Raw genomic sequence first — 12,018 nt, 5'->3', positions numbered from 1 at the left:
GATGTAAAAACGAGCGTTCTTGCTCATTTTGCTTCCGAGAAACATGCAAAACGGGACGGAAAACATGAAATTTTGCAATAATCTTGCGCCACCCTAGCACAAAACGACGATAATTTTTCTAATTTCATAGACAACATAAGACTGTATTTTTATACATAACCCCCCCTGAATTTAAAGCTGGATCCGCCCCTGTAACTATTATGAAAACATCTCCTACATTTCTCACTTGTAAAGCCCGAAAAAGTAACGAAGCTCCTCTTATTGACGGTTTTTACACACTGAAAAGCCAAATTGATCTCGATAACTTCTGTAAAACTGAATCCATTTTTTTGTAGAACACTTTTGCGTATCTGGCCGATTTAGGCGGGCCAGCCTTAGTTGTGTACTCCTGGAAGCAGAACCGTAGCTGGAAAATCAAGCACAACTACTTCCACATCCAGCCTGTAGCTGGCGACATGACAGTGGCTGGAATCAACTTTCAATGGACCGATGGAGTGTTTGGGCTGGCGCTGCGGCCGGAAAAAGACGGTTTCAGTACCCTGTTCTTCCACCCAATGACCAGCTTTGATGAGTTTTCCGTCAGCACCCGGGTAAGCTTCTGCTGGAACCCCACTAAACCATCCGATAACCATGTCGATTCTAGATCCTGCGAGATGAAGCTTTGGCGACTAACAAAAGCGCCTACTATGAGTTTAAATATTTAGGAAGCCGCGGCCCGAAGAGCCAAAGTGGGGCCTCGTTTTTGGACAAGAAAACCGGAGTTTTGTTCTACGCCCTCATGCAGCTGAACGCTATCGCTTGCTGGAGAACCACCAATCCTTCTTACACCATGGAGTCGCAAGGCCGAGTCTACATGAGCAATGTTACGATGGTTTTCCCCAACGACGTGAAAGTGGACAATGAGAGCAACGTGTGGGTGCTCTCAGATCGATTGCCTCAGTACATGTACAGCTCTTTGGATTACAATGATGTTAACTTTCGAATACTCTCTGCTAAAGTGGGGGAGGCCATCAAAGGAACCGCGTGTGCTTCCAAGTTGGTTAAAGATCCAGACATAATGAACAAAATTGCCACGAAATTCCTTGGCGGAGACAAAATCAAACCTGGCGCCTCTATGGGAGTGTCCACTCGCCCTGTATATTTAGTGGGCTTGCTTGGACTTGTGCTTTCGCGGTGGGTCTGAAGACAATTTGCCCCGACAGATTTGATGGTTTGATTTAAATTTTGAGAGCTAACTGTAGTAATGCACTCAGGTAACTGAACCCCAAAGAACTGTTGTTTTATGGTTTAGGAGCAACATAAAATATTATTTCGTTCTGAAAATTTTTCTCTATTATCCAAACAGTTAATTTGCAAAAAAATTGTAGTAGTACTTATAGTATTTATCTAATTTATTTCCGCTAAGTCCTTGCGAGTGCCAATAGTCTTAAGATCACGTAACCCTACAATTCAACTTTCCGTAAGGCTAATTGTACATTTGTATTATTGTAAATAATATACGATTTATATGCTTGTTTCCTATTTGGTTTGGCGGTACTTAAAATTGTGTCATGTTATTTTGTAAATATGTGTTTAGCTTGTACTTATGTAGCTATGTAATGTAGACGTTTTAAATAAAAATTAAATATTAACGATAATTGTTTTCTTATTTAGCTAGATTGGCAGTTTTAATGCGCGAAAATCAAATTTACAAGTTGAACAAACACAAATCAATTTTCTGACTCGGAGTGTTTGTCATATAAACAAGTGCCGGAAAACGCTTCGGTTTTTAGATCCAGGCGGTGAAAATTTTGGATTTTTAATAGTTTTTCGCAAAACTCCTACAGCTTTCGGGACAGTTTATTGAACTTTTTACCACACAATGCCTGCAATAATGTGAAGGTTTTGACACAGGAAACTACTGAGGAATGTACAGAGAGATATTTTTTCGCAATTCACCTTAAAAAATTAAGAAAAAAAAATGGAAAATCAATGTTTTTCCAAATTATTCAACGTTAAACATCCACATCTCCAGTAACTTTAGGCACGAAATTTGAGAGATCATCTCGTTAATAAATGTCGTATTCATTCGCTATTTCACAATCTACTATAGAAAACTTCCCACAAACGAATAAAGAACAAAAATAAGCCAAAAGCAAATTTCCCAAAAGTTTGTTAAAATTATATTTTCTGGCTGATAAGATTAAGAAGTTTTTTCAACGAATTTTTCTAATTACTCGTTAACGGTTACAGCTACATGAAAACTACAAGAGACCAAAAAGTTCGCAAGTTCAACGCGGAGTTTAAACGGTGCAAACCGGCGGTTAGAGGCACAAAAAATTCTTAGTGGCAAAAGACGTCTTGAGCGCCGAAAAAACATCACCCTGTACGGTTCCTAATAGTTTTTTATGTAAAAATTGGTAATGCGGAATGAACATTTTAATAAATTATCATTATAAAAATGCCCAAATTTTTACTCTCTGTATTTAAAAACCGAATAATTTTCCGACACTTTTTGTATGACAAAGTTGAAAAAACAAAAATTTGCTTTCGCCCTGTATATCAAAAACTTGACTCGATTTGTACGAGTAAAAGTACTACTTTTAGTCAATGAAAATTGAAGACTGCAGTTTTGCAATTAACTTTTTCCCTTTAACCTTTGTGCTATAATTAATGAGTGTTTATTGGTGACGTTTTATATAACTTGTTTATTACGCCTCTGTTCGATCTGCAATGTAAATTTTTAATGAAGCGCATTTCAAATCGTAATTATGTGAATCTTTTGCGTTCGACCCAACCAGACCGGCTTGCGATAACCGCGATCATGGCCATTTGATATTCCACTATCTAGTTCAGAAGTTGGTTATCCACTTTGTTTATTTAACGGAACTGATCAGGTAAGTCGATTAGATTTTCTTGCTTTGAAAGGTAGAAGAAGAAAAAGTGTGGAAGAATCCAAGCAGGCTGCATTCTTATGTTCAAATTACGTCAAATTTAGGTTATTTTATCACCTAAGTGACAGTATTTGACGTTTAATTGAGGCATATGCCTGTAAGACGTCAGTAAGTGACGTCGACGCAACGTCAGGCAGTGCCGATATTGTCACCTGCCCTGTAAAATGACGCTGCAATAAATAAAAATAAGTGCAAATTTTCATACATTTTAAAAGTTTATTGTGCTTTTTAAATTAAAGTAATTTTTCAAAACAATTTAACTTTTGAACAAGGTTGATTTTGAAACGGGGGTTTTCAATGCTAAACTAAACAATATGAGTATTTTCTACATTCCGGTCTCAAATATTGGCGTTTCCCTGCACATTCTATGATCATATAATCATAGAATGTGCAGGTTTACAAACTTTCTGCCTTAATTTGGTTGAGATCTACGCAAAAAGGCGCATCCTGGTACCTACTTATTTTCTCTTGGAAACACCATTAGGTGATGATTTTGAACTGGAACTTATCCAGATAACCTACCAAAAAATAATTTACTTATTTTCCATCCAGGCATGGATATGAGCAAAGTATTTCGATCCAGCTTAGGCATTAAATACCCTAGTCTCAGGGACCATCCTCTGCACTCGGGTACGAATGAACATTGATTGATCCATTAAAAAATTTCTTGAAAATGTTGGCAATTTGCAGCTGAAAAGTGGCTGGAAGGAAAAAGTATCGACGACGGAGCAGAGGGTTACTGGAGAATCCATGACCATCTCTATGACTTATCCGGCTTTATAGAGAGCCATCCGGGAGGAAAGGACTGGATTCAGCTGACCAAAGTAGTCTCTAACAAGTTTAGTTCCAAAGAAAAGACGTTGAAAACTTGTTTACAGGGCACAGATATAACCGAAGCTTTTGAGTCCCACCATCTTTCAACCAACGCTGAAATGCTTTTGCCCAGCTTCCTTCTGAGGAAGGCGTCGAGTCCAAGGAGCTTTCCATTCACCTTCCATGAAAACGGCTTTTACAAAACCCTCAAAAGGCGCATCATAAAGCAAATGGAAAATCTTCCAGAAAACCCCGCGGATAGAAGCAAATCGTTAATTGATAGAATATTTTCTGGCTATTTAACTTCGTTTTTACTCGCAGTATATTTTGAAAGTTTCGCAATTGGAGCGGTTTCTGGAATATTCCTAGGCCTGCTCACTGTGGCTGCCCACAATTTTTTCCATCAAAAAGACAACTTTAGAAGGTTTTATTTCGACTTTTCCATGATGAGTTCGAGGTAAGTTCAAGCAAATAGTCGAACTAAATATACATGGAAAAATACCTTTCATAAGGGAGTGGCGAGTAAGTCACGTTTTGAGCCATCACATGTACACAAACACCATTTGCGACATGGAAATATCCTCAGTGGAACCGTTTTTGCAGTATTTGCCTGGTGAAAAGAATCTTTTGGTGCGCCATGGTTCATGGGTTTATTCTTTCGGATTTTATGCGTTTTTGTTTTTAGGCCATTACCTCAAGACGTAAGTACATGTAGAGTTTAATTAAAGATTTAAAAACGTTTTTGAAGCTGAAGTTTTACTAACTTTTATTCTAAAAATTGGGACACAATTTTCATGTTTTGAAAATCAAACTGCTTATTTAAAAAAAATTTATTATTCACAATAGTAAAGTGTCTAATAGAAACTAAAATAAGAAAAGTGTTAAAATTAATAGCAAAAAAAGTATTCAAACGGTATATAAAAATATATAATTCTCATTTTCAGTCGTCATTTAATTATGTTAAAGAGCTGCGTGTTTAAAAGACTCAATTAACATTATTAATTCGCATTTATAAGGTTTGGCACTCACTTCATTTATTTAATTGAAAAATATCTTAATTTTCTTGAAACTTACCCAATGTTAATGCTATACAAATTAACCGACTTTACACAGCAACTTTATACGAGTAAGAACGAGCAAAATTTCAGTTTTTTTAAGCGAAGGCCTGATAATAAATTTGTAAACTATAATAAACTGAAGAAATAATTCATTAATTTAATAATAAAAATAAGCTAAATCGATTTAACGGTGTCTTTTTAGCTTACAAATCTTTAAGTTCCCGGTAAAAGAATCAACCGCTTCTATATCTTTTGCAGACTAAAATGTCATCAAATTAAACTTTTTTGGTTTTAAATGTAAAAATCTAGAATATTGCAATTAATATTTTCTTTGCCTTGGTTTTCCATTTGTTCGCTTTTTCTTTCAGGCTGCTTCAGATGCAGGCTCGAATCCTCAACTTAATTTTGTTAATGTTTTATCATCGCATTTGTATGCAACTTTTTCACTATTTTATTGGTTTGCTTTAGTAGAGTGTAAATGAGTAGTAATAACAACTTGTTTATTGCTAACTTGTTCCATAATTTTTTTTCTTAATTTATTGTGCCTAAAACTGTGCTTTTTTAAAGGCTCTAACGGTGGCAAGTCTAAGATATATTTTTTAATGGACATCCACGATATTGTTATAATTAAAAACATTACAAATTATTGCTTCCTTGATTGAAAACTGGCAAATTAAGTATCCAGAAGAAAAATTGATAAGGAAAAAATCCAGAAATCGTATAATAATAATAATTTAAAAATCTTGCCTTTTGCCAAATCAATCGCTATTTCTTCAATTTCTCTTGTTGATTTCCAACGTTTTAGCTTAGCAGTAAACTTTTTGAAAGGAAATTCTCAATTCATCTGGACTGCATTGCTTCCGTTCACCATTCCTTTTCTATCGTGGATGATCACTGGAAAATCCATATTAATTTGCCTACTGATGTACATTTGGATCATTGTGATAGCCAGCATTCATTTTGGTATAGTTGGCCTGAATGCTGCCCATCACCATCCAGATATATTCCATGATGGGGATACAGCAAGGTAAAAAACATGTTTTTGCTTTTATCCAACTTATTAAGGTTTGTAGGCCAAAAGAGCAAATGGACTGGGGATTGTTTCAAGTGGACACTGTGGCCGATCGGAGAGATATCACTGGATCGCATTTTCTGGTGCTGACAAATTTTGGAGATCACGCTCTACATCATCTCTTCCCTACTGTTGATCATGGACATTTAGAGCAGTTTTATCCAATTTTTTTGGAAACTTGCGTCGAGTTTGGAGTGAGATGGAAATTTCTCACTCAACTGGATCTAGTCAAAGGGCAGTATGGACAGTTGGCTAGAATATTGCCCAACAAAAATCCCCCAAACTGATATCAACAGATCGACTCATTTTAAGCTGTGCTATTATGAGTGATTTATGGATTCTTGGAAATCCTCTAGTTGTTAAAAGGGTTGTAGACAATTTGCTGTTGTATAAAAAACAAAGTACATATATAAAACTCTAATTTCTTGCGTAGAAGCTAAAGTTTTAAATAATTAAAGTTTTATTTGATTGTAATACATAAATTACTATTTTAATTTTGAAATGTCTTCACAGGGTCTGAAATGTCTTATGTATAATAAAAACATACGTATAATAAAATGCCGCTTAATAAAATTACACATAACATGACAAAAATAACAGTATAACCTTATGGAAACGTTCAGATTTTATAAGTAAACAGTCCTCAGTGACCTGGTAGCTACAACCTTTAGACATCTTGGACATTTAATGGGTCGTTTTTTCGATTCAATTTTCTTAAGCATGCATCTGTTGCAAAATAGATGTCCACAAGCGGTAGCGCATACTCTAGAATCTACGATCGTCAGATCCTCCGAACAGATGCCACATAGATATTGAGTTTTCTAAAAACTTTTTAAGTAAAATTTTGTAGCAAAAAACTTTAAATCTGCTTCTTACCTGCTCCACTGTTCTCGGAATTCGTGAGTTATGAGGTCGAGTTTCATTCATTTTTTACAGTCCGAAAGTGAATATATATATATATGAATAAGGATGAATTTCTGAAAAAAAAACATATTAAATGATAGGCAGGTTTGTTTAAACACGCAGCTTTGTAAATGTGCCTAAATTCAAAACCAAATAACTGAAAAATATTTTTTAAAAGGTATTATTTCAATTAATAATGAAGCTCACGTAACAGATTCGTGTCTACAATTTACTAAAACTTACTTCAATGTTCGATTTAACTGTGCGTTTGCAAATATAAGTAGGCACCAATTTCTCGTATGCAATTTTAAACACTTTTCCGAATCGATTTTTAAGCCAGGTTTCCTCTCCTGACCTATGCAGGATTCCACTTATACTAGTTTAAACGCGCAAATGTTTATACATTCCTAAATATTTTAAATTGATAAAAAACCCAGCAAAACAGAAAAACCAAAAGGAAGAAATAACCTTGACAAGCAACAACTAAGGTCAACTGCCTTGTCTAGTGAGGATAAAACACCGAAAACCACTCAGATAACTAAACATTTAAAAAGTAGAATCAGTTAATGTAATAAACCCGTTAGAAAAACGGCAATTTGAAATCAAATTAACTTACAAAACTTATGACGTCGGTTCCACAGATCCCAGAGGTAACTTTGTTATCTGTGGTAGGTTCCATATGACGACCATTTGATCTTTGACAGTGACAGCAAAACAAAAATAGTTCTAACCTAAAGTTGTTTTCATCTATGGTTCTAACCAGATCTTCAACATTTTGATTGTTTTCTTTAATAGTTTATTGATGATTTAAACAATGATTGTGGACTTTAGTGACAAAAATTACTTCAGCAGTCTCCTAAAGGATGGGCTGATCAGGTGCATATTTTTCTGTGAGTTCCATCATACAGCTGGACCGATTATCTCTTGCCAGGTAATTAGTTGTGGTTATTTTCGTTTATTGCATCCTATTTCATTGTTCACTGATTAAAACGCCCCAATTTAAAACGTTTTTTTTTTAGGTGCCTGAAAACTTTGTTTCCAAAGAGTTATTTGATAGCATTAGTGTCTACATCATCACCAAAGCTGAGCTACAAAGGAGCACCATTACAGTGTAAGTTGAATACTAGCTTATTATCTATAGTTGATTGTTAGCTTATCTGTTCAAGCAAACAATTCAACAAACCCATTGAATAAATTAATTTGAACACAAAAATTACCTACTTTCTATCCCGATCGGTTTTTGAAGAAATAACTGTGAAACTCCGGCCTGCATAAACAAGCGCAACATACAAAGGAAATTTGCAAAAATTCCCGAAAAATGCATGGTTAATAGTCAAAATTTTGTCTATCTATAAAACTTGCCCCAGTCTTTGCCCCAGTAAAAATTCCTGAAGATGATTTGAAATCGAAATCTCGTCCACTTTGTGCTGCAAATGTGATACAAAAATGACTCACTTTACATCAAAACTTTCTTCATTTATAGAAGTGACTTTGCCCTATAAAATGCATACAAAATTGTCTATTTCCAATCGCAAGGAGCAGACGAAATAAATATTAAACTCCAGCCTGCAAAAACCAAAAATTCTTGACGATTGCCTGATTATAACTGATAACCGAAGCGCTTTCCGCTTAGAAAACAGAGTTCGCCCTACTGAATGGATACAAAAAACTGTGTAGTTTTGCTGATTTGTGAAGAAAAAAATGTTAAACTCCGGCATGCATATGTTACCGCAAAATCGCATTTTGTCTTTTTAACGACAATTAATATCTTTCTAAGGTCTTCGTCGGAAATTAACAAACGAATAAATCCCCGAATCGATTAACTTTGAAAGTGCCTTCTTGAAACATTGTCAATTCAACTAGAACATGTTGTTCTTTAGGACATTGGAAGACTGCAAAGTTTTGGGTTTCCCCATCCGAATAGACAACAAGAAATATGAGAGAAACGCATTTCATTTTAACTTGTGTTTTGTATGCGACAGCGAAACACGCACTGTCCAGTACGAGCATGTAGTGACAAAATTTTCCGACTATTTAATGGCCATGGAAATTGAAAGCCGTTTTCTATCAACTGGGAAGTCGAATGAGAAATTGACGCCGATTTTGAAAACTGTTCTGGAAGACTTGAATACGAAAGGTACTGAAATATTGAAATCCACTCAAGAGACTCCATGTGATTTTGGGAAATGAGAAGAGAATTAATGGTCACATTCTTCTGTAGGTGAATGTGCATTGCTAGAAGGCCCCATCGCGACTCACTTAAAAGTATGCAGAATTCGGAGCGATCCCACTCCGGTTCTGGACCATCAGGTGCCAGTTTTTATGAAAGCTCTGCCGCCTCACCAATGGGATTTGACTACTCAGCAAGTGACTCCCTACATTGACGGGTTCAATCATGTAGCTCGAATTGCTGCTCTTTCTGATGTCGACAACAACCTGGTTAAAGCGTGCGTTCAAAATCTGGTTTACTATGGAGTGGTAGCTCTTGTGCCTCTTTTCCAGTATGGAAATATCTACTGTGCCACATGGAAGTTAAGATCCTTGGCACAAGACAGAGAATTACAGGTCAGTGATACGATGCTTCGAAAACCGTCAAAATGGTCGTATTTTATTCCAAGAGGTTGGGGTTTGGTTGGCGAGTCCCATCTAAGTCAATTTCTCCAAAATATTTGCTTTTGAATATGCAATTGATTAGTATAACTGCACTTAAACAGTCAGGAACCTTTATTTTATTTTCAACAATTCGATTTTGTGATTTTCTACAAAAAATCAGAACCAAGTATGATTTTTATGAAACTTTGTCCAGCTGTAGCGTCGGATGTGCTCTAAAGATAGTGAAAATTTCAAATTGCTAGAAGCTTCAGTTTGAAAGATATGAATTTTTAAAGTTAACGGCGCAGTTGAGTGTAAAAATCCATTTTGACTTCGTAGACAAAAATCGGGATTGGATTCAGAGTCTTTAGGGTCTTCTTTTAGAGTCTTTAGGGTCTTTCTAGATGTTTTCTAAAGATGACAAAACTTTCAAATTGCGAGACGCTTCAGTTTGAAAAGTTCGCATTTTTACATGTAGAGCGCAGTTGATTGTAAACATTCGTTTTGACTCCGATGCTTACCAAACTCACAAACATCAAGATTTTAAACGATTTTTATGAAACTTAGAGTGTTTATAGAGTCAAGTGTCTTATGAATGTGGCGAAACTTTCAAATTAAAGGAAACGAAAGTTTGAAATATCTGATTTTTTAAAGGAAAGAGCGCAGTGGGGTGCAAACGTTTTTATACCGATATTGACTTGACTGACTGGAAAAAAATCAGGACTCTGGAGGATTTTGATGAAACTTTCGAAATCTTTGGAGTCACATCTTTTCTAAAGATGACGAACTTTTCAAATTGGTAGAACTTGCAGATTAAAAGGTGTGAATTTTTAGAAGAGGTAACGCAGTTGAGCGTCCTATACATTTTGAGTCCGATGTTCACTAGGTTTATAAAAATCGGGATTCTGGAAGATTTTTATGAAACTTTCAACATTTGCAGAGTCAAGTGTGTTCTAAACATGCCGAAAATGTCAAATGGATGCGTAGTTTTTAGTTTGAAAGCTGCGAATTTATAAAGGGGAGACCGTAGTTTAGTATAAACATCCATTTTGATACCGATATCTATTCAGCGAGAAAAAAATCAGGATTCTGGGCGATTGCTATAAAACTTTGAGCATCATGAAAGTTGAGTCAAGTCTCTTCTAAAAATGCCGAAAATGTCAAATTGCTTCTCACGTTTGTTCGGAGATGCGAACTTTTAGGTGAGAGAGCGCATGTTATCTTCGCGGTTGATACTGTAGGTGAATCTTCTACATGAGATACGCGAGAAATTTACACGTTCGATGGTTTATAGATATACGAAAACTGATTATTTTTTCTGCACTCTCTGCCTACTCCCAGATAACACCTCCAGATGAATGTTGCCCATTTTGAATCACCCTGTAGAGTTGAGGCAGCTGCAAAAATTGCAAATTTGAAATTTGATTGCAGAAACGTTGCTTGACTTACGTATCGCGAACACAACGGCAAGTTCCTTGCCTGCGCGATGTGTTTAGAACATACGCTTCCATGAGTAGAGGTACCACTATTAGAGACTTGTGCACCCGCTTCAATTTGGCTAATATGAGAATTAATGAGCGCAAACTGGTAAGTGGGAGGAACAAGCCAAGTAAATGTTTTCTTTGGAACTCATCGGCGATGATCAATAAACCTTTGCATTTGCAATATTGGACAAAAAAGTTGTAATGGAAAACACAAATTGGTTGAGTATTGGTTTGGTTCAGGTTCAGTTCGGAGTACTAGAGGGATTGATACGACGCATTCAAAAGTATCCGATCCTTGTGGGCGAACATACGGAATTGCAGAAGACTTTCACTGGAACTTACAGTGTGGATGAGATCTGTTGTGCCACCGGAGTGACTTCTCAGCAGTTGGAAGATCGGCTGGAGAGAGATCACATTGTGATGTTGCTGTGCAAGTAGGGCGACTCGACTAAAGCTGAGATTGCTGATTTTTTTTGTGCTTTGCTGTATATGTAAGTACCTACTGTATTACGGAACTCCCTGAATTGGGATTTGGACAAATATTTATGAATTGCTATTGTTGTTCGCTTTAAGTCGCAATAAATAAAATACTGACTAAAAGAACGATATAATTTGTTTATTTGGTGCCTTATATCATACAACATATCCACACATACAATAAGTTAAAATAACCTGGACTTTTTACAAAATACATGGATTGATTTGTTATATTGGGAAACACAGAGACCAAAGGCTGAATGTGATGGAAATACGTGTCTCTTTTTGCCTCCATTCTCCGCGTTTTCCCATATAATAACACTATGTAATGAAACAACGGAATCATACTTTTAATTGAAAAAAAGGCGAAATTAACATAACGAAATAAAAAATAATTGTAGGTAACAATTAAAAATTATTAATTAAAAATAGAAATTACACTCGCGGCCTGAATGGTAACACCGCGTTCAGAGTTCATTTATTTGCTTTAAAACTAACACAGCGCGTTACGTCTAGTAATCACCTTCGGGGGCGAGGTCGAACCTTGGGGGGAAAAGACCACCTTCTCCCAATTGTGGGCGCTGTCTTGGCTATAAAACAGAAAAACCCCGTTAATTAAATGCAAATTAAGACGTGTTTGCTTCACTTCAGGACCCGGTTATTGCGGTCTTAATCTGAAGAAAACA

At 36.0% G+C, this 12,018-nt stretch overlaps 4 protein-coding genes and 1 long non-coding RNA gene across 17 annotated transcripts in view; 3 read left to right on the top strand and 2 right to left on the bottom strand.

Annotated features, from left to right (window-relative positions):
- Positions 1–1,637, top strand: part of LOC109544603 (protein yellow) — a 12,859-nt gene extending 11,222 nt beyond the window's left edge. The window contains exons 5-6 of the mRNA XM_019914894.2: positions 336–590; positions 644–1,637. Coding sequence (XP_019770453.1) covers positions 336–590; positions 644–1,183 — 795 coding nt within the window. The 3' untranslated portion in view covers positions 1,184–1,637. The remainder of the gene's footprint in view (positions 1–335; positions 591–643) is intronic.
- Positions 1,638–2,709: 1,072 nt separating this feature from the next.
- Positions 2,710–6,434, top strand: LOC109544446 (cytochrome b5-related protein). The gene is made up of 7 exons (XM_019914620.2): positions 2,710–2,876; positions 3,486–3,563; positions 3,624–3,757; positions 3,812–4,203; positions 4,259–4,447; positions 5,610–5,831; positions 5,878–6,434. The coding sequence occupies exons 2-7, from the start codon at positions 3,488–3,490 to the stop codon at positions 6,161–6,163; spliced, it is 1,299 nt and encodes a 432-aa protein (XP_019770179.2). The 5' UTR covers positions 2,710–2,876; positions 3,486–3,487; the 3' UTR covers positions 6,164–6,434.
- LOC109544447 lies at positions 6,279–7,173 on the bottom strand. The gene is made up of 3 exons (XR_002172584.2): positions 7,023–7,173; positions 6,753–6,853; positions 6,279–6,697 (listed from the first exon to the last, which is right to left on the bottom strand). It is a non-coding gene; the product is annotated as an uncharacterized LOC109544447 (long non-coding RNA).
- A 297-nt stretch (positions 7,174–7,470) lies between these two features.
- Positions 7,471–11,461, top strand: LOC125502373 (GATOR complex protein NPRL2-like). Its single transcript, XM_048663468.1, has 6 exons — positions 7,471–7,710; positions 7,799–7,890; positions 8,660–8,916; positions 9,001–9,344; positions 10,803–10,958; positions 11,096–11,461. Exons 1-6 carry the CDS (start codon positions 7,594–7,596, stop codon positions 11,291–11,293), a joined length of 1,164 nt encoding a protein of 387 aa, XP_048519425.1. The 5' UTR covers positions 7,471–7,593; the 3' UTR covers positions 11,294–11,461.
- LOC109544441 (myosin heavy chain, muscle) overlaps positions 11,457–12,018 on the bottom strand; it is a 26,874-nt gene continuing 26,312 nt past the window's right edge. For all 13 annotated transcript variants that reach the window (XM_019914616.2, XM_019914613.2, XM_019914611.2 and 10 more), the window contains exon 25: positions 11,457–11,922. In XM_019914616.2, coding sequence (XP_019770175.2) covers positions 11,845–11,922 — 78 coding nt within the window. In that variant the 3' untranslated portion in view covers positions 11,457–11,844. The remainder of the gene's footprint in view (positions 11,923–12,018) is intronic.

Source organism: Dendroctonus ponderosae, unplaced genomic scaffold (genome assembly GCF_020466585.1).
Source record: "Dendroctonus ponderosae isolate FM_Combo_2020 unplaced genomic scaffold, Dpon_F_20191213v2 Dpon_F_20191213_2, whole genome shotgun sequence".
Classification (NCBI taxonomy): domain Eukaryota; kingdom Metazoa; phylum Arthropoda; class Insecta; order Coleoptera; family Curculionidae; genus Dendroctonus; species Dendroctonus ponderosae.
Note: the sequence above shows the minus strand (reverse complement) of the source record. Positions and strands in the feature narration are given on the sequence as shown.

Coding starts and splice junctions, on each gene's coding strand:
- LOC125502373 (XM_048663468.1), top strand. CDS start 7,594: ATGATTGTGGACTTTAGTGACAAAAATTACTTCAGCAGTCTCCTAAAG. Junction 7,711..7,798: donor GACCGATTATCTCTTGCCAG/GTAATTAGTTGT, acceptor TTTTTTTTTTAG/GTGCCTGAAAACTTTGTTTC. Junction 9,345..10,802: donor CACAAGACAGAGAATTACAG/GTCAGTGATACG, acceptor ATTTGATTGCAG/AAACGTTGCTTGACTTACGT.
- LOC109544446 (XM_019914620.2), top strand. CDS start 3,488: ATGGATATGAGCAAAGTATTTCGATCCAGCTTAGGCATTAAATACCCT. Junction 3,564..3,623: donor GGACCATCCTCTGCACTCGG/GTACGAATGAAC, acceptor GGCAATTTGCAG/CTGAAAAGTGGCTGGAAGGA. Junction 3,758..3,811: donor ACTGGATTCAGCTGACCAAA/GTAGTCTCTAAC, acceptor ACTTGTTTACAG/GGCACAGATATAACCGAAGC.